Here is an 18859-nt window from a genome sequence, read left to right on the forward strand (position 1 = left end):
AAGGGGAAGAGAACTTAGAACACCGCGTGCCTGTTTGGGGCCTGTCACTAGTTAGGCGCTTTGCATATGATAATTTGATCTAATCTCTTAACAGCCTTGTGAGGAAAGTAATGTTGCCTGTTTGGTAGGTCTGCAGAGGGCTCCCCTTGAATCTTCAGGTGAGAACCGATGAGTACGAGCATGTGAGTAAGATAAGCACCTAAGGCTGGGGGAAGGTCAGGAAGGAACAGGGTTAGTAATTCTCGAAGTTCACACCGGGCCAGAAATAGTTCCTGCATCTGCTAGCGGGAGAGGAACATGCTCAAAATACAAAGGACGTGTGTGTGTGTGTGTGTGTGTGTGTGTGCCTGAGTGCCTGTGTGGAGTGCACAGAAATGGTGAAAGGGCTGGCTGTCAGGGGGCCTGAACTGGACACCTTCTATCTGGGGCCTTTGAAGTCAGGTGTGGGGGCACCTGGGTGGCTCAGCCGGTTGAGCGTCCGACTGATCTTAGCTCAGGTCACGATCCCAGGGTCTTGGGATCAAGCCTCGCATCGGGCTGTGCACTGAGCATGGAGTCCGCTTAAGATTCCCTCTCCCTCTCTTCTCTCCCCCACCCACACACACTCTCTCTCTCTAAAAAAAAAGAAAAAAAGTCAGGTGTGATTTTTAGATTCATTTTGGGGTAGAGGGCAGGGCACAATGGCATGAATAAGCCCCGTGTTCACAGCTCTGTAAGGAATGGAGAGGAGTTGGGTGGGTGGGTGGGTGGGTAGGACTCGAGGTCTCAAGTTAACTTGGGGTCATTTCACAAGGGGTCCTAAACGCCAAAAGGATGACTTTAACTCAGTGGGGGAGCCGCAGACCTTTTCACAATTAGAAAAATTTCAGTGTCCTTAGAAGGCAATGGAAGGGCACATGCTCTCCTGCTTGCGCCCTCTGTCTGCAGACTGGAGCCATGTCACGGGAGGATAGACCCTTCTTTCAGGGCAGAAAGAAGCCCAGAAGCCTTGTAACCCCACCCACTTCATACTAGAAGGGAAACGTGGCCCACTCGGAATGCCCCTTTTCAGATTCACTCTGTTGGCTTTTCTTCATCTAAACGTTGACCTGCCCGAGGGCACGGTGCGGGACCTTCTTTGGTCTGCAATTTATTCACTTCCAAAACCATATTTTTTAGTTCTTTGGCTTTAAATACGTCTGTATTTTGACGGCACACCTGTGCATATCTCTGGCCTTGGCTTCCTCTTGGAACTCGACATACTGTATCCCCACCTGTCCACTCAGCAGCCCCACCTGGATGTCTAATGGGCATCTCAAATGATGCCATTTACAATATATGCCAAACACAACTCCTGCCTTGTCCCCAAAACCTGTTCACGCCAGTCTTTCTCAAATCACCATCCGCCCAGTGGCTCCCGCCCAACCCAGGCACCGGCCTCAGTTCCTACCTTTTCCTTACACCATACGACCAGTTCAGTAGGTGGATCTTACCTGTTCCGCTTCCGCGATTCTTCCACATCCCATTTCTGTGACTGTGACCCCAGACCAAGCCCATTACAGGCATGCCTAATTTTACTGCGCTTTGCTTTATTGTGTTTCACAGATACTGCAGTTTTTACAAGTTGAAGGTTTTGGGCAACCCTGTGCCAAGGAAGCCTATCGGCACCATTTTCCGACAGCGTCTACTCACTTTGTGTCTCTGTCGCATTTGGGTAATTCTCGCAATATTTCAAACTTGTTCATTATAATAGTTGTCGTGGTGATCTGTCACCCGTGACCTCGGATGTCACTACTGTCATTGGGGACACCGCGAACCGCGCCCATATAAGTCGGAAAACTGAATCGATAAATGTCCTGTGTGTGTTCTGTCTGCTCCCCCCGCCGGCCACCGCCTCGTCTCCACCTCTCCTCGGGCCTCCCTGTTCCCTGAGACACAACCCTATTGCAATTAGGCCAGTTAATAGCCCTACGATGGCCTCTACGTGTCCAAGTGAAAGGAAGGGTCGCACGTCTCCCACTTTCAATCAAAAGCCAGACCTGAGGAAGCTCGGTGAGGAAGGCCGGTGGAAAGCTGAAACAGGCCGGAAGCGGGGCCTCTCGCACCGAACGGTCGTCCAGGTTGTGAACGCGAGAGATGAGTTCTCGGGGAAATTAAAAGGGCCGCTCCAGCGAACACGGATGGTAAGAAAGCAAAACAGCCTTATTGCTGGTACGGAGAAGGTTTTGGTGGTCGGGATAGAAGACCCAGCCAGCCACAACGTTCCCGTAAGCCAAAGGCCAATCCAGACCAAGGCCCTGGCGCTCCTCGTGAAGGCCGGGAGGTGAAGAGGCTGCCGGAGGAAAGTCTGGAGCGAGCAGGGGTTGGTTCAGGAGAGAAGCGTGTCCGTAACACAGAAGTGCAAGGGTAAGGTGAGGCTGCGAGTGCTCGTGCCGGAGCCACGGCAAGTTCTCCGGGAGACCCGGCAGGACGATGGTGGGGGCGGCTGCCCTAAACAACAGACGGGCGGTGTGGACGGAGCCGCCTTCTGCTGGAAGGAGATGTGATCGAGGGTTTTCACGCTGGAGAGCAGACGTCAACGCCTGGCTCCAGAGCCGCAGGGGACAGGCTCTCTTACCAGGGGCCGGTGCGACTGGGGACTTGACATTGATGCCAGTGCCCGTTCACCGTCCTGAAAATCCTGGGGCCCTTCAGAATTATGGGAAATACACTCCACCCGTGCCCCGTAGGCAGAATAGCACAGCCTGGATGAGTGCACGTCTGTTCACGACGTGGTTTTCCAAATATTTTAATCTCACTGTTGAGACCCAGGGCTCAGAACAAAAAAAGAGACTCCTTTCAAAATATTAGTGCTCACTGACAACGTCCTGGGTCACCCAAGAGCTCCGATGGAGAAGGACAACGAGACGAATGCTGTTTTCCTGCCAGCCATCACAGAACCCATTCCGCAGCCCGTGCATCAGGGGGTCGTCTTGACTTTCAAGTCTTTGCATTTCATGAGGCTACAAGTGTCATCGTGATTCCTCTGAGGGATCTGGGCAAGGTAAACTGAAACCCCTCTGGAAAGGATTCACCACTCTGTCTTATATTGAGAACATTCACGATTCACGGGAAGAGGTCAAAGTACCAACATTCACAAGAGTTTGGAAGAAGTTGATTCTAGCCCACACGGACAACACGGAGGGTCCAAGCCTTCCGTGGAGGAAGTCGCTGCCGACGGGGTGGAAACAGCAAGAGAACCAGAATCGCAAGCGGAGCCTGATGATGGGACCGAGTGTGCGGCCGCGGTCTCGGGGGAAATCTCGAACGGAGGAGGAGTTGCTTCTTGGGGAGGTGGTTTCTTGAGGCGGAATCTGCCGCTGGTGACGATGCCGTGAAGACTGTTGACGTGACCACAAAGGACCTGGAAGGTGCGTACACTGAGCCGATAGAGCCGTGGCCGTGTTTGAGGGGACGGACTCCGGTGTCGAAAGGTTCCTACTGTGCGTAAAGTGGCGTCAAACGGCATCACGTGCCACAGAGAAACCGTCCACGAAAGGAGGAGTCACTCGATGTACCAGACCAGCCTCGTTGTTGACTAATTTAGGAAACGGTCACAACCACCAAGCAGCCGTGAACATCGAGGCAAGATCTTCCTCCAGCAAGAGGATTCTGACTCACCGAGAGCTCAGATGATGGTTAGCGTTGTTTAGCAATAAAATGTTTTAAGTCTGTCCATTCCTGTAGACATGAAGCTGTTAACACACCTGACACACTACAGTGTCGTGTAAACACAACTCTCATGTGCACCAGGAGACCAGTGAGCTCACTGGACCCACTTCGCTGCGATATCTGCTTTACTGTGGTGGTCTGGAGGCGAACCCCCAAGATCTCTGAGGCATGACTGCGTTTTCCTGAGACAAATCACACTGCCTCCTCTCTGTTAGATTCTTGTCCTCCTACGGTTGATTTTCCAGCAAGGGAGAGAGATCATTTTAAAACATAACTTCGCCCACTGCCCTCCCCTGCTTTAAGTCTCTCAGTTGCTTCCCATTTGCGTAGAATAAAATCCAAATTCCCTGCTATGCTTACGAGGCCCTCCATTGTCTCACTGGGCATTGGCATGGATACCTCTGACCTCGGGAGTCCCAAACCTTGACTGTGGCCCCGAGCCCTGGGCTCCTCCCTTTCTCCAGGATGCAGCGGGTTCTGTGGACCTCAAGCCTGGGCCCTTGTTCCCTTTGATTAGAACAACTTTTTCCTGCTCCTCAAGTGGCTGCCCCCCCTCCCAGGCCCCAAACTCAGGTCAGAGCTCACTTCCTCAAAAGGATTTTCTGGACCTCATCTCAGGCACGGAGATGAGCCATACACGTCTCACTTAGGGATATATTTGACTTTTCACAAGTGAGACTTGATCGAGCATTTTCTGAGACCATTTAACCAGGAAAATAAATGTACTAGGAAACTTTTACACCTTATCCACTTAAGACACTGATAAATATGTCACCATAATTCACTTTTTAGATAAAAAATATTTTTATTACTTTATTTCCACCCAGTACCTAATTTTCTGCTATTTGTAATGATCGATTTCTTTTTTTTTTTTTTTAGTAAACTTTTTTTACTGAAATCCACACTGAATCCAAGTATATTCCTTGATGAAGTTTCACAAAGTAAACACACCCGCCGACGAGGACTCAGATCGCAACACGGAATATTTCCTGCGCCCAGAAACCACTTCCGGTCACAACGCCCCACGGTTGGCACCAGGGCCACGGATCCATTTGGTGGGGGTTTGAACCTCATATAAATGGAATCACGCAGTGCGCGCTCTTCCAGCCCGGACTTCTTTCGCTCGGCACCATGTAGGTGTGAACTCTCAGCGGGCAGACCTGACCTTGTCTTCTCACTGTGTGATAATCCCTGGTGTGGATGCAGGTTCCTGACGAACATGTTCTGGCATCCGTGAACAGCTGAGTCGTCTCCAGTCTGAGGCTCTAACAAATACTACTGGTAAGAACATCCCAAAGCGTGTCTTTTGGCAAACACTGGCACCCATCCCCACTGGCACGTGCCCAGGGATTGGAATCCTGGGCCTGGGGGTGTTTACATTCAGTTCAGTTGATACTTTCCTTAGTCGATTTTTTTATTGTGGTAAAATATACCTAACAGCAAATGTATCATTTTAGCCATTTTTTAAAAGCTTTTTTGGTTTTATTTATTATTGAGAGACACAGAAAGAGCATGAGCATAGGAGGGACAGAGAGACACAGAATCCAAAGCAGGTTCCAGACTCTGAGCTGTCAGCACAGAGCCCGGTGTTGGGCTTGAACCCACAAACCACGAGATCATGACCTGAGCTGAAGTCAGAGGTTTAACCCGCTGAGCCACCCAGGTGCTGCCTTTTGCCTCTGTTCGAAAACCCACATTAAAAACACATCCAAAGGGGGCACCTGGGTGTCTAAGTGGGTTAAGTTTCTGACTTCAGCTCAGGTCATGTTCCCACAGTTTGTGGGTTCCAGCCCCGAGTCAGGCTCTGTGCTGACAGCTCGGAGCTTGGAGCCTGCTTCGGATTCTGTGTCTCCCTCTCTCTCTCTCTCTCTCTCTCCTCCCCCGCTTATGCTCTCTGTGTCTCAAAATAAACATCAAAAAAAAAAAAAAAAAGGAAATTAATCCGGCAATTCTCTCCAACTGAAAATAAGTAGTAAACTTTGGAAATATTATTGTTTGTTTCCATTAAACCTGGTTAAGTAAAATCATCAATTGGTTTTATATAAATAAAATATTTAAACTTCAAAATATTTTTAATTTTAATATGCCTACTTTAAAATTTTTCAATGGTTTTTCACCTACTTTATTGTTCTGCAAAAAAAATTAAGCACAAATTTGATTTTTCCTTTTGCTTTGTGCTCCAGTATTGCTAGGCAGGGTACTGACTGGTTGCCTCTGGGTGGGAGTGGGGACTGTCTGAGGAGCATGAGAGAACTTTCTTACTGGTATCTCAGTAGGGTCTGAGTTACAAAACTGTACAGATTTGTCAAAACTCAGCAGATGTTCCCTTACAAGCAGGGCACTTCATTGTAAGTTTTGGATCCAAAGGAAAAGACTGTGAATAACGGATGCTAGTTAATGTTGGAGGGGAATTTACTCTGAAGGCATCAAGAATAAAAATGGATTAACGGATGGCTGCCCAGATGTGATACAAGTCGAGGAAGATGTCAACGGTACCGCTGGAAATTTCCATAATACAGTGTTGGGGCAGCTCCAGTCCTCTAGAATTTGCTGGTCCATCTGAGAGCTCTTCCAACTGGAGTTTCTCCGGGTGGAATGACTGGGGCAGATCTGGATACAACATCCTGAAGAAGTGGGCAAACCTCCAGGGGCTCGATCAAGCCTTGGAGGAGACAAGGGGCAGAAAAGAGAATTTGGCCCCGGGCAAGGGGAGATCTGTGGTACGCTCCCCAAATCGGGTGGGCCCTGCCCTCCCCCCCCCAACCCCCTTTTGCCTCATTTTCCTTCCATTCTGTCCAGCACAGGCTGACAGAGGTGCTACTAAGGAAGTCGCGAGCCCTTTCTAGATTCCGTTTATTGCTCGCACAGACTACGGAAGGAAGAATGGCCGAGGGCGGCCAGCTCCCCGGGACCGTTGTGCAGGGTGACACGGAAAAGTGGCCAGGTGAAAATATGGAAGCCCGGACGGCCCGCTGCTAGGGGCCGCTTCCCTCCCTGGCCAAGCTCCTGCCCTGCCCGTCGCATCCCACGAACAGCAGGAGGGGTGTTGTCAAGCCTTGGATCCATCTGTGGTTCGAGCCTTGTCTGAGTGGCCTATGCGGGTCCATGCGGGCTGCCAGGGCCCTCCACTTCCTTCTCGGGTTTCCTTCGTGCTCCTGCACTCCCAACACCGTACCTATAAGGGACCTCTGGAGGTGTAGACGGGGCACCCAACCTGGCTCTGAGGAAAACACAAATACCTGGTAAGCTTGAGAAAAGATGCCCATCACTCAGGAAATGGGAGTGAAAAACAATCAGATGCCTTGGAAAGGCTTACAGGGAGCGATGCAGACAATCGCTTTGAGCTTTTTTTATTTTTGATGTCTATTTCTTTTGAGACAGAGAGACAGAGCGTGCATGCGTGAGCACAAGCATGGGAGGGGGGAGAGAGAGAGAGAGAGAGAGAGAGAGAGAGAGAGAATCCCAAGCAGGCTCGGAGCTGCCAGAGCAGAGCCCACGTGGGGCTCGATCTACTGAATGGAGAGATCATGACCTGAGCTGAGCTGAAGAGTCTCATGTCTAACCGACAGAGCCACCCAGGTGCCCGGACAGAAAACTTTTTAAATTAGTGCACCTCTGGGGCACCTGGGCGGTTCCATTGGTTAAGGGTCTGACTCCTGGTTTCGGCTCCGGTCATGATCTCACGGTTTCGTGAGTTCAAGCCCCGAGTCGGGCTCTGTGCTGGCAGTGGCGGCCGATCCTGCTTGGGATTCTCTGTCTCTCTGCCCCTCCCCCCCGCTCATGCTGTGTCTCTCTCAAAAATAAATAAACTTTAAAAAAAACTATCCAAAAACAAATTTTTTGAAATTAGTGTACCTCTTGCCACTGCACTCCCTAGGCCCTGGTCACCTCAAGGCGTACACTTTCAGAACTTAAGGACTGTGTTATCCCAATGCTATTTAAGCTGTTCCAGAACACACAGGAATAAAAGCAAGACTCCCAGGGCGCCTGGCTGGCTCAGTCGGTGGAGCCTGCAACTCTTGATCTCAGGGTTGTGGGCTCGAGCCCCATGTTGGGTGTAGAGATTACTCAAAAATAAAATCTTAAAACAAACAAACAGCAAGACTCCTAATCTTTTCAGAGGGGCAGCTTAACACAGACACCCAAATCAGGAAGACCGCACGTACAAAAAAACCATAGAGCAATACCTTGTAAGAATTCTGATGCAAAAAAATCCTACAAAACACTGTGGAAAAGGTAAAACTCTGCAGATAGTAAAAAAGATCGTGACTGTGAGACACTGCGGGGAGGGAGAGATGAACAGGCAGAGCACAGGATTTTTAGGGCAGTGACACTGCTCTGTATCATACTCTGTGGTGGATGCATGCCCGACATTTGTCCCAACCCAGAGAATGTACAGCACCTAGAGTGGACCCCAGTGTCACCTAGGGACTTTGGGAGATAATGATGGGTGGGCTCATCAACTGCAACAAACAGACCACTCGGGTGGGGGATACTGATCAGGGGGTAAGTCGTGTGTGTGTGGGAACAGGGGTACGTGGGAAATCTCTATCTTCTGCTCAGTTTTGTTATGAACTTCAAACTGCTCTAAAAAAATCAAGTCTATTAAAAGAATCCTACATAAAATTACATACAAACCAAATTCAGCAAGACCTTGACCCCATTAAGACGATTCTACAGTTGGGTTAAAACCAGAAGCGTGGCTCATTATGGATGAATCCAATCACAAAATACTCCACATGGACAGACAAAAGGGCGAAAATAAGAAAACATGCGATTACCTCCACAGGTGCCAACGGCACCCACTAAATTCAATATTCTCCCCTTAAACTTTTTTTTTATAAAATTTTTTTAAATGTTTTTATTTATTTTGAGACAGAGAGAGACCGAGCATGAGCGGGGGAGGGGCAGAGAGAGAGGGAGACACAGAACCCGAAGCAGGTCCAGGCTCCGAGCCGTCGGCACAGAGCCTGAGGTGTGGCTCGAACTCACGGACTGTGAGATCATGACCTGAGCCGAAGTCGGATGCTTAACCGACTGAGCCACCCAGGCGCCCCTAAACAAACTTTTTTTCATGGTAGTAAATCAGTGAAATAGGGATGTCTGCCACTAAAGGCAGTGTAGATGGGACAGGCGCCTGGGTGGCTCAATTAAGCGTCCGACTTCGGCTCAGGTCATGATCTTGGGGTTTATGGGTTTGAGCCCCACATTGGGCTCTGTGCTGACAGCTCAGAGCCTGGAGCTGCTTCAGGTTCTATGTCTCCCTCTCTCTCTGCCCCTCCCCCTGCTCGTACTGTCTCTCTTTCAAGAATAAACATAAAAAAAAAATAAAGACAGTGTAGAAAACTCCCCTCCTCTGCTGAAGGCAGAAGTGTAACGCAGACAGTTTTTCAGGGCAATGATCTGACAATTTCAACGACATACCATTTGCCCGGCCACTTTAATTCTAGAAGCATGTGCAAAGTACACAGGATGTTCGCTGAGTACCGGTCTTGGAGAAACCTCGGAAACCCTCTCTACACCCTTGGTGAGGTTAATGTGGGCAAGAAGGCTCTGCCCGAGGCCACGTGGTGGGCCAGGGGGGCCCCTTGAGGGAGGGGCTTTTCCTCTTCACTACTGTGTCCCTGGTGCCGAGGACAGTGCTTGCTTGGCACGCAGCGGGGGCATGGCCCACAGCGCTGAATAGACGATTCTACTGTTGGGTTAAAAAAGTTGCAGAATCATATGTACAGAATGGTCCCATTGGCAGAAAAAGAAAAAGACATTTTTCCCAGATATATATGCTTGCAGATGCATGGGAAGGATCAAAGAGGTCACCCAAGAAATTGTTAACCGTGGGGACTCCTGGAGAGAGGGAGGAAGGTATGGGGCAAGAAGAGAGAAGGAGGACCCAGACTGTCCACGGCAGGCCTTCTGTAATGCTTGCTTTTTCCTGGGGGTGTGTATTGCTTTTAAAATAAAAATCTAGTTTAGGAACAGTTACTTAACCTATCTGAGCCTCAGTTTCCTCATCTGTAAAAGGGAGAGCAGTAGTAAATACCTCCCCCAGAGGGTCACCGTGACATTTGAGGAACGGACAAGATCACGCACAGAGTCTCCTGGCACCTGGTGTTAATGAACATATGGTATTGCTGTTATTATTGAAAGAAATACAGAAAAAACAAGGAACATTTTTTTCTTAAGTTTATTTATTTTGAAAGGGAGAGAGAGCACAAGAGCAAGCAGGGGAGGGAAAGGAAGAGGGGGAAAGGCAGAGAGAGAGAGAGAGAGAGAGAGAGAGAGAGAGACTGGGAATCCAAGCAGGCTCTGAGCTGTCAGCGCAGAGCCTGACTCGGGGCTCGCGCTCACGAACCACGAGATCATGATCTGAGCCGAAACCAAGTCAGACGTTCAACCGCTTAACCGACTGAGACCCCCACGAGCCCCAAGGAGCACTTGTTACAAGACTGTAGGGACCCAGCTGCACCGGCCCTGGAACTGGCCCCACACACCCCACTTTCGGCCTTTGCACTTGCTACTTCCTCTCCCTGGAACGTTCCTTCTCAGGAGAGCTGCCTGCTCCTTCCTTCACATCATCTGTTCTCTGCGCAGATGAAACCTACCAGACAGGTGGTTCCTAACCAGCCTTCCTAAACCTGCACGCTGTTTCCACACCATTACTCCCTGGCCTCTCGACCCACTTTATGTTCTTCTTGGCCGGGAACACTGCCTGCCATATCGTGTGTTTTTGGTCTGTTTCCCTCATAACAGTATGAGCTTGAGAAGAAGCTTTATCTCCAGCAACAAGAATAATGCCTGACGAAGAGCAGGTATCCAATGAATACCGTGAAATAAGTAAACGTTGTCTGAAATACAGCATCAAAAGAAACTTGAAAACCGCCTCTAACCAGGGTGACCAGGAAAACCTTCCCAACCTTGAAGGCAATGGCAGAGGACTGCGGGGCGGTGGCGGGCAGCCGGTCCCACCCCAGGCAAGGGGGTGGGAGCAGAGGAGAGGGGTCTGGCGGTGGGGCTCCGAGCAGACCCCTGGGTCATGGGCCTCCCACACTTTGCTAATCTGCAGGGTCAGGCTTTTGAAGGACCGAAGTTCAGGAGGTAAGACTGGGTGTGGTTTTCTTAAGGACCATTCCCATTCTCCAGGTGGGAGGTAAGAACCTGAAATAAGAATGTGGCAGCAGGGACAGCGGGGACAAGGAAGATGCAAACTCATTCACTCATTCATTCATTAGCGCTATTAACAAGGGAGAATTGGTGGCTCCTGGATGCCAATTGCGTGGGCTGGAGGGGCTGAAGGACAAGGAGGTGTCTCCCTGTCAGGGGTCTGCCCTGGGTGGTTGAGGATGGCCAGGGATCCAGAACACGACAGGAGGCACAGGTTTTGCAGGAGAGCAGAGCTCAGGTTGTACTTGCTGTGTCTTTAGAACCTGTGGGGTGTCGAAAGGCAATAGCCAGGGGCATCTGGATAAACCCCACGAGAGCTCTAGAGAGCCCAGCTGGGCCGGAAGTCAAGTGTGGACTCAGCCACACAGGAGGGAACGCCACAGGGATCATACGGATTGTAGTCTAGAGATAAGCGGGCTACAGAAAGGGACACAGGACATGGCAACACTTAAAGGGTGGGCTGACAGCCGTCTCGGATCTGAGAAGGAAGGGTTGAAGAGGAAGCAAGAACACGAGACCCGGCCGGGGGTTTTAAAAAGCATGAGGTTACTGTCAGTGTTAAATGCTGCAATATTTAGGCAGAAGAAAACTAAAGGGTCTACTTGGCAGTAAGGACTTCCTCGGAGACTTCTAGAAGTTTCCAGTACAGTGATGGGAAATGTAGGCTGGGGTGAAATTTTGTGATAAGCAAGCAGGTGAGGAAGTGAAGACAATGAGAACAGAAGTTATTTTCAAGAAACTGGACTGTGAAGGAAACTAGGACAGTGATTAGGTCCCAGCGAGGTCTAACAAGTTCGGCTGGAGAGAGTGGGTAAGACAGAAGGTAGGAGCTTAAGGTTTGGGAGCCAGCTCGACAGTGAGGGGTGACAAGGTCCACGGAATGCTTATTGACTTGGATGTCTAAGGGCACGTAGCAGATTTCCGAGGTCAAGGCGGGGCAGGATCTGGAGGGGCAAGAAGACGGTACCCCTAGTATCATCTGCTGATGGTTGATGGACAGCGAGGCAACGACAACGACGCAGCAGCGCAGGTCTAGCCGGGTAAGATGCCTGGGTGCTCCCACGACAATCCAGGAGGCCTCTCGGTCACCAGTTTAAAACCTTATCGCTTCTAGACCCATCTAAACCCAAGGACAGACATTAATAATCTGATAAGCTCTGGGCTTCCCCGGTTGCTCTCAAAAGCGATGCCACTGTCTACCTCTGGGCAGTGTGCGGTGGCCAGTGGCTCGCTGTGGGCTCTCGGCCGTCTTTAGAGAATGCAAGGGTCCACGGCAGCAGGGGTCCGGTCAGTGTGTCTCGGACCGCAGCACACAACAGGTGCTCGCTCAGCGCAGGCGGAGAGTGAAGGCTGCGCGGAGCCGGGGCTCGGTCTCCGGCACCGTCAGCAAGGCTCGTGTCCCCCTCCTCAACAAACCTGCTTCCGTTCCACAGCCTGGAACGACCCCCTCCTTCTCGACCCCCGTCGCTGGTGGCTTTGGCTGCTCTTTCAATACCCCCGGCCTCCCGGGACCCGCGGCGGTCGGCGACCCCGGGCGGCGGCCCGCGCAGCGACTGCCCGGCCGGCCGAGACGCCCTTGGCCTTCGCGTCCACACGCGGACGCGCGGCTCGAGCTGCGGGGCGCCGGCGCCTGCCTCGCGTCCTCTCTTGGTGCCAGGGCTGCCGAAGGGACGGCACTCCGGACGCGACCGGCCACACGGCCACTTACCCGACTGCGCGAGGATCCTGGCCGGCGCCTAGGTCGGGACGCTCGCCGGGAGGGGCGTGGCCTCCGGGCCCGCAGGCCTCTGGGAGTCGCGGTCCCGGCTCAGCCTGCAGCGGCCTCGCGGAAGGGGAAGTGGAAGGACGAGAACTACATCTCCCAGGAGGCTCAGCGGCTCGCCTCGGGCGGGGCGGGGAGGGGCGGGGCGGGCCGAGGCGGGGGCGGGGGCGGGGCCAAGGCAAAGCCTCCAGAAAGCCTGGGAAAAGTCTCCGGAGTTCCTCCTAGTCGGTGCGGCGCGTCCGAGAGCTGCGCGCCGTGGGAGTCCGGCCCGAGACCCCTGGAGCTCCGCTCGCTCATTCCCAAATCCGGCCGCTTTCCCCCGCGCTCGGCGCTGAGCGAGACTGGCCGCACCCCCGCTCTCAGGTTGCTCTCCAAGGCCCGAGGCCAGAGCAGAACTGCGGGAGGGAGGATCCGCGGAGGCAGCTGGTCTCGGGTCCGGCCTTGAAGGCCGCTGCCAGACGCCCCACGTGGGAGTGGGGAGGCGAGCTAGGCCTGCTGCCCAAGTCCAGGTTAAAGGTGAGATGAGGGTGCCTAGCCCTCTGCCGGTGGAAAGATGACGGTTGGAAACTGGAGTTTGGAGTAGGGCTCATGCGCTTGATTGAGTGGAGGGGAGGTGACAGGAAAAGAGTGTGGCTTGTATAGGTTATCTTCCGTAGTCAATGGGGTGCCGTGAAGGGGCAACGACTGGCGCAGTGACGGTGCGTTTGGGGCCGAGAGTCGGCTGTGCTCTGGCTGTGGTTTGTGATGCGCATCCGACGTCTGAGTGGAGGTGTTGAGTGGACCTGAGGATAGAGGGGCCGACAAGGATAGAGATGGGCTCTGCATCAAGGGCACACGATGGAACAAGCCAAATGGGCCAGGGCAGGGGTGACAGGGAAGGACACAGAGTCCTGAACGTGTATGCCCTCATTCAGAGGTTGGTCAGCAAAGGAGACTGAGGATGGCCAGTGACAGCCTGAAGGATTGGGGGTTTTTGAAGTGGACTTTCCGGAGGGAGGGAGTGATAACCCAGGAGGAGTGCTTCACTGGAAGAAGGTTGGGCAAGCTGAAACTTGAGACAGAATCCCCGGGTCTGGAAACGGTCGCTGGAGATCTTGGCCAGGGCAGGTTCCTTGGAGCGGAGGGGAAGAACGGCCTGACTGCAGAGGAGGGAAGGGGAGTGAGGTGCAGAAGTGGAGACAGCTAGTGTAAACAGTGCTTTTAAGGAATGTTGCTTTAGAGCAGAAAAATGAGGCAGAGCCTAACCAGGGATGGCAGGTCCAGGGGGATTGTGTCTCCTCTTTCTCCAGACGGAGAGATTACAGCTTTGTAGAATGATCCAGAGGGAGGAGGGATTAGTGATGCAGCAGAGCCCCTGAGAGGTCGGAGGGGACCGAATCCAACGGCTGTGTGGAAGGCTGGCACCACACCGTGTCTTGATGGAAGGTAGAATGCCTGGGCAGAATAATGGTCCCCCAAATATGTCCGTGTCGTCATTCCCAGAAACTGTGAGTGTGTCACCTTACGTGGCAAAAGAGGTGTTGCAAACCTGATTAAGGATTGAGGGCCCTGAGACAGGGCGAGTCTCCTGGATTGTCCAGGTGGGCCCAAATATCATCATGGGGTTCCTTAAAAGTAGAAGGAAGAGGGAGGCACAAAGGTAGATGCATTGTTACTGGCTTAGAAGCTGGAGGAAGGGGCCACCAGCCAAAGAATGTCGGTGGCCTCTGAAGCAGGAAAAGGAAAGGAAACGGATTCACTTTCGAGCCTCCAGAGGGGATGTAGCTGTTCTGAAAGCACTAGCCTCTTCTTCAGCCTAGTGAGTCCCGTGGCCTAGTGAGTCCAGGGCCTCTGGGAGAATGTGACAAGTGTGCATATGAGAGGAAGGAGTTGATGCTTCAAAACAGTCCCCCCCAATGGCATCAGAGCTCATCACAGTGGCCTTTGTGTGCTGCTAGAAGCCACATGCAACAGAGGTTTTGCAGGGGGACCTGCTCTCCATCTGTGTCTCTGTGGACACCTCCTATGTCAGTTTGTCTGGGACAGCTAAAATAATCCCAGGAATAATGTTCCCATCCCTCTTGAGACCTCTCCTACGGACCTGCCTCTCCGACCCCATCCCACCAACTCATCCCCAGTCGCTAAAAATAAGGTGCATCTAAACTGTGCAGCCACTCTGGAAAACAGTATGGAGGTTCCTCAAAAAATTAAAAACAGAACGACCCCACGACCTAGGAATTGCACTACTAAGTATTTATCGAAGGGATACAGGTATGCTGTTTTGAAGGGATACGTGCACCCTGATGTTTATACCAGTGCTATCAACAGCCGCCAAAGTATGGAAAGAGCCCAAATGTCCATCGATGGGTGAATGGATAAAGAAGATGTGGTATTATATGCAATGGAGTATTACTCGGCAATCAAAAAGAATGCAATCTTGCCGTTTGCAACTACATGAGTGGAACTGGAGGGTATTAGGTTAAGTGAAATTAGTCATTCAGAGAAAGACAAAAATCCTATGAGTTCACTCATATGAGGACTTTAAGACACAACAGATGAACATAAGGGGAGGGAAGCAAAAATGATACAAAAACAGGGAGGGGGACAAAACCTAAGAGACTCTTAAATATGGAGAACAAACAGAGGGTTACGGGAGGGGTTGTGGGAGGGGGGATGGGCTAAATGGATAAGGGGCACTAAGGACTGTACTCCTGAAATCATTGTTGCACTATGTGCTAACTAGCTTGGATGCAAATTAAAAAAAAAATAATATATTTGTATAAAAATAAGGTGCATCTGGTTCTGTAGGCTAGTGGCTGAGATCTGAGATTGAACCAGAGGGGAGCCAATGTGAACCCCCCCTCCTGGTGGGCAGGACCCGTTGGGGGGCTTTTGTAAGAGGGTTGTTGAGAAAGATGTTCTTGAAGCAAAGGCGCACAACCAGAGAGGAGACCCAGGTGACAATCCTGAGTCGTCACACCTCAGCCCCAGTCTGGGCACTGGCAACCCAAGCTGCTTTGGGTCCTGGAGCAGGAGACGACCGAGTTGGGCTACCTGTGGCGTGACTGTCAACTGACCACGTGCTATCTGCAGGCCCTGCCCCAGCCCAGGAGGGCAAGCTCCCCATTCCCCAACTGCCCATCCCATCGCCCTCCTTCCAAGGCTCCTGGCCTCTTGGGCGCAGTTTGATCTTCAGCCCAAGCTGCCCAGAGCCATGGCGCTTAGACTTCAAGCCATGCACCGGGAGGGTCTCCGTGTCCCTGAACTGCCTGGCACTGAGGGCAGCTCCCTCTAGTCAGGAAGAGGGGCAACCCACAACCTAACACGGGGAGACTGACGTCTGCCTCATGCTCATGGATCCTGACACAGGGCTTTGAAAGAAACTTCCAAGCCACATGGCTAGGAAGTAGGAATGAGTTTATCCCTAGGAGCTCATGTACCAGAGAATGGTCCCGGGACAGGCTGTTTCCCTGGTGCTTAGTTACTCTGGAGACAAACCCCATGCCGGTGGTACCCATCTCCCAGGGAGGTGGACGCACCATCCACTTTGAGAAGTCGCACGGGGGTCTCGTCTCCACCACCATTCTACTCCTCACTTTGCTGACAAAGGGTGAGAGGTTTTAGAAACATCCACCAGCATTAGATACAAGAAAAATGCCCTTCCTTAGTTTAGTGTTTACACAGTAGACTCAGTAAAGACACCACATCAGTCATACTTCTGAAGGGTAACTAACTCTCCAAAATCCTTTATTTAATAAAACTGGAACATTTGTTGGTAACCTAATACACAAACTCCAAGTGTGCTAAATGTGAGGCGTTCAGGGAGACTTTGCTTCTGTCTGGCAGAGGACTGGCAATGCTGGGGAATGCACCTGCCTCCTGTGTCCTGAATGAATGCACCATGTCCTGAATGAAGTGGCAAGTTCAAGCTTCTGCTCAGGCCAGGGTCGCCAGGGTCTGAGGTCTCCCTCTGTCCCCGACACTACTGCCCCGCACGGAGGAGGGTTTCAGCACTTCTGCCCCCAGATCCACACAGTACCTGGGAAGGCTGGGCCACCTGCAGTTCTGGAGAACCGCGGTAGCTCTGTAGGATTCTTCCCGCGGCCTGCAGCTCCCACCCTCCACCCAACCCGGGGCTGGGGGTCCCCAAGAGATACTCGCTTAAGAAACAGGGCTAGGGGCCTGAATGGGCTGGTCATCCTGGACTGCCCTGCAACCCACTCACTGGAGGAAGAGGGCAGGCAGATCTGGGAGACATTCAGGCCCCTGCCCCCACCACATCTGTCCCCAGGGAGGCTGGAACGGAGCAAGGGAAGGCCACACCCACTCTCGCAAACCTGGGGCTGGCGTTAGTCACCAAGGCCTCCAGACGCTCTGGGCTATGCGAGCAGCGGTCAGGCTGCCCAGGGCTGCTGGCACCAAGTCTGGCCCTTCAGCAGGCGCTCGGCTCAGTTCAGCCTCGGGGGCCTCCTCCAGGTCAGAGCACAGGTCGTCCCCGGGGCCCGGGGGACTCGGCAGAGGGGACCCCAAGACCCCTCCCGTGGGCCAGCCGCTTCGCCCAGGGGCTCCCGGAGACCCGGCCAGGGCGTCCCCCAGCAGATCCCGGAAGCTGCTGCCCTCGCGCAGAGGCATGGACTCGAGCAGGTGGTTGAGGAGTTCTGCGGCGACGGTGGCATCGATGGCCTGGCACGTGGACACGAACGTGTGCACCTCGTGCATGCACTGGATGTAGCCGGCCGCGAAGCGCTCGCTTGCTTCCGCCTGCAGCTGCTCGCGCTCTGCACCCGGGAGTGGGAGGGAGAGAGCGGCGCCCCGTCCGGTAAGCAGCGACTGCGGTGGCCAGGCCCGTCCCAGCCCGCGGGGACAGGGCTCACCCAGGAGCCCCGGAGGAGCCCCGGGCGCGGGCTGTACCGGGGCGCCGGGCGGGGAAGACCCCATTCCGAGGCGGGGGCGGGCCGGGCGAACGCGCCCCGCCCGCGCGCCCCACCGCCACTCACCGCGCGCCCGGCCCCGCAGCGTGCCCTGCACGCGCCGCACCGTCAGCTCCAGCACCTCGGCGTTCTCCAGCTTGGCCTGCACCTGCGCGGGCGGGAGCGCCGGGGGGCGTGTGGGGGGCCGGTGAGGCCGGGCAGGGCCGCGCCCCCCGCTCTCCGCCCAGCAGCCCCCGGGCGCCCGCCGGCCCGCGCGCCCGTCTCACCTCGGCGCCCGCCAGCAGCAGCCGCAGCTCCTGAAGGCTCTCGTTGATCCGCGCGCGCCGCTTCTTCTCCACCAGGGGCTTCCGGGCCTGCGGGAAGCGGGCGACTGAGCCCAGGTCCCGGGCCTCCCGCCCGCCTGCCCGCCTGCGGCCCCGGCCCGCACCTTGCGGTCCCCCCGAGTCTCCCAGGCGTCCTCAAACTCTCGGCCCGCACGGTCCCGGCCGGGCGCCAGGGGCGGAGCCATGACCCGCACCGCCCAGAGCGCCGCAAGCGCGACGAGCGCCCGCGCCCCTCGCAGCGAGCCGCCGGGCCCGCCGCAGCCCTCGCTCCTTCGCGTCTTCCGCCGGCCGAGGCCCCGCCCCTTTTATAGCCCCTTATTTGCATTTCAATGCACGGATTGGCCGCGCGGCCCTGGAGCCGCCGGCTTCTAGGCGCGCCGCGGCCAATGGGAGCGGCGCGCTTTGTCCGGCCCCGCCGCCGGGGTCCACAGGCAGCTGGTGGGGCGTGGCCGGCGGGCGGGGCGGGGCCCCCAGCCGGGCCTCCGCGCAACGCCGGCGGCTTGGGGCACCCGAGGGGGCGGTGACCCGGTGCGCTGTGACGGGGGGGGGCATTTGTTTTCCTCCCTACCTGAGCAGGGCCCCCAGGTCTGCTGTGCGTGGGAGCAGGAGCTCATTCGTGCATTCACACTTGTCTTAGTTCGTGCAAGGTGCCTCCGGAGAGGAGCGCTCCTGCCCGAGTGTCGGGGTGCTGGATTGTGGAGGGCAGAACCACAGTCAAGGCCGCGGTCTCTGGACCTGGGAAGGTCTAAGGGTCCGGGTTGGGATAGCTGCGGAACCCCGGAGAGATAGAGACCCATGGGGTAGCGGGGTTGGGAGCGGGCCCCAGGACTCCTTTGACTTTCTTGCGGAAGTGTGGGTCCCGACTCGACCCTCGACACAGCCCTCCGCCTTCGCGGGGATTCTAGTGGGGCGGGTCCGGCGACACCTCCCCTCCTCTTCGGGGAGCTCCTTCTCTGGTCACCCTTCCCCCGCTCCTTCTCTGGTACCACGCCTCCACCAGCCGCCCCTCCTTT

General features: G+C 54.2%; 1 protein-coding gene across 2 annotated transcripts; it reads right to left on the reverse strand.

Moving 5' to 3' along the window:
• Positions 1 to 16308: 16308 nt before the first annotated feature.
• HES6 (hes family bHLH transcription factor 6) lies at positions 16309 to 18241 on the reverse strand. Of its 2 annotated transcripts, XM_042997780.1 has the most exons (5): positions 17951 to 18241; positions 17790 to 17876; positions 17590 to 17671; positions 16930 to 17370; positions 16309 to 16657 (listed from the first exon to the last, which is right to left on the reverse strand). In XM_042997780.1, exons 1-4 carry the CDS (start codon positions 18029 to 18031, stop codon positions 16946 to 16948), a joined length of 675 nt encoding a protein of 224 aa, XP_042853714.1. In that variant the 5' UTR covers positions 18032 to 18241; the 3' UTR covers positions 16309 to 16657; positions 16930 to 16945. The 2 variants fall into 2 exon arrangements, with proteins under 2 accessions (XP_042853714.1, XP_042853713.1); XM_042997779.1 differs by having other exon boundaries at positions 16309 to 17370; positions 17951 to 18240.
• Positions 18242 to 18859: the final 618 nt, after the last annotated feature.

Source organism: Panthera tigris, chromosome C1, assembly GCF_018350195.1.
Source record: "Panthera tigris isolate Pti1 chromosome C1, P.tigris_Pti1_mat1.1, whole genome shotgun sequence".
Classification (NCBI taxonomy): Eukaryota; Metazoa; Chordata; class Mammalia; order Carnivora; family Felidae; genus Panthera; species Panthera tigris.

What these genes read in the sequence shown, in the direction of transcription:
- HES6 (XM_042997780.1), bottom strand. Translation starts at nt 18,031, where the DNA reads ATGGCTCCGCCCCTGGCGCCCGGCCGGGACCGTGCGGGCCGAGAGTTT. An exon ending in AGACTCGGGGGGACCGCAAG is followed by an intron (nt 17,877 to 17,950) that starts GTGCGGGCCGGG and finishes CGCTTCCCGCAG; the next exon opens with GCCCGGAAGCCCCTGGTGGA. An exon ending in GCTGCGGGGCCGGGCGCGCG is followed by an intron (nt 17,371 to 17,589) that starts GTGAGTGGCGGT and finishes TCCCGGGTGCAG; the next exon opens with AGCGCGAGCAGCTGCAGGCG.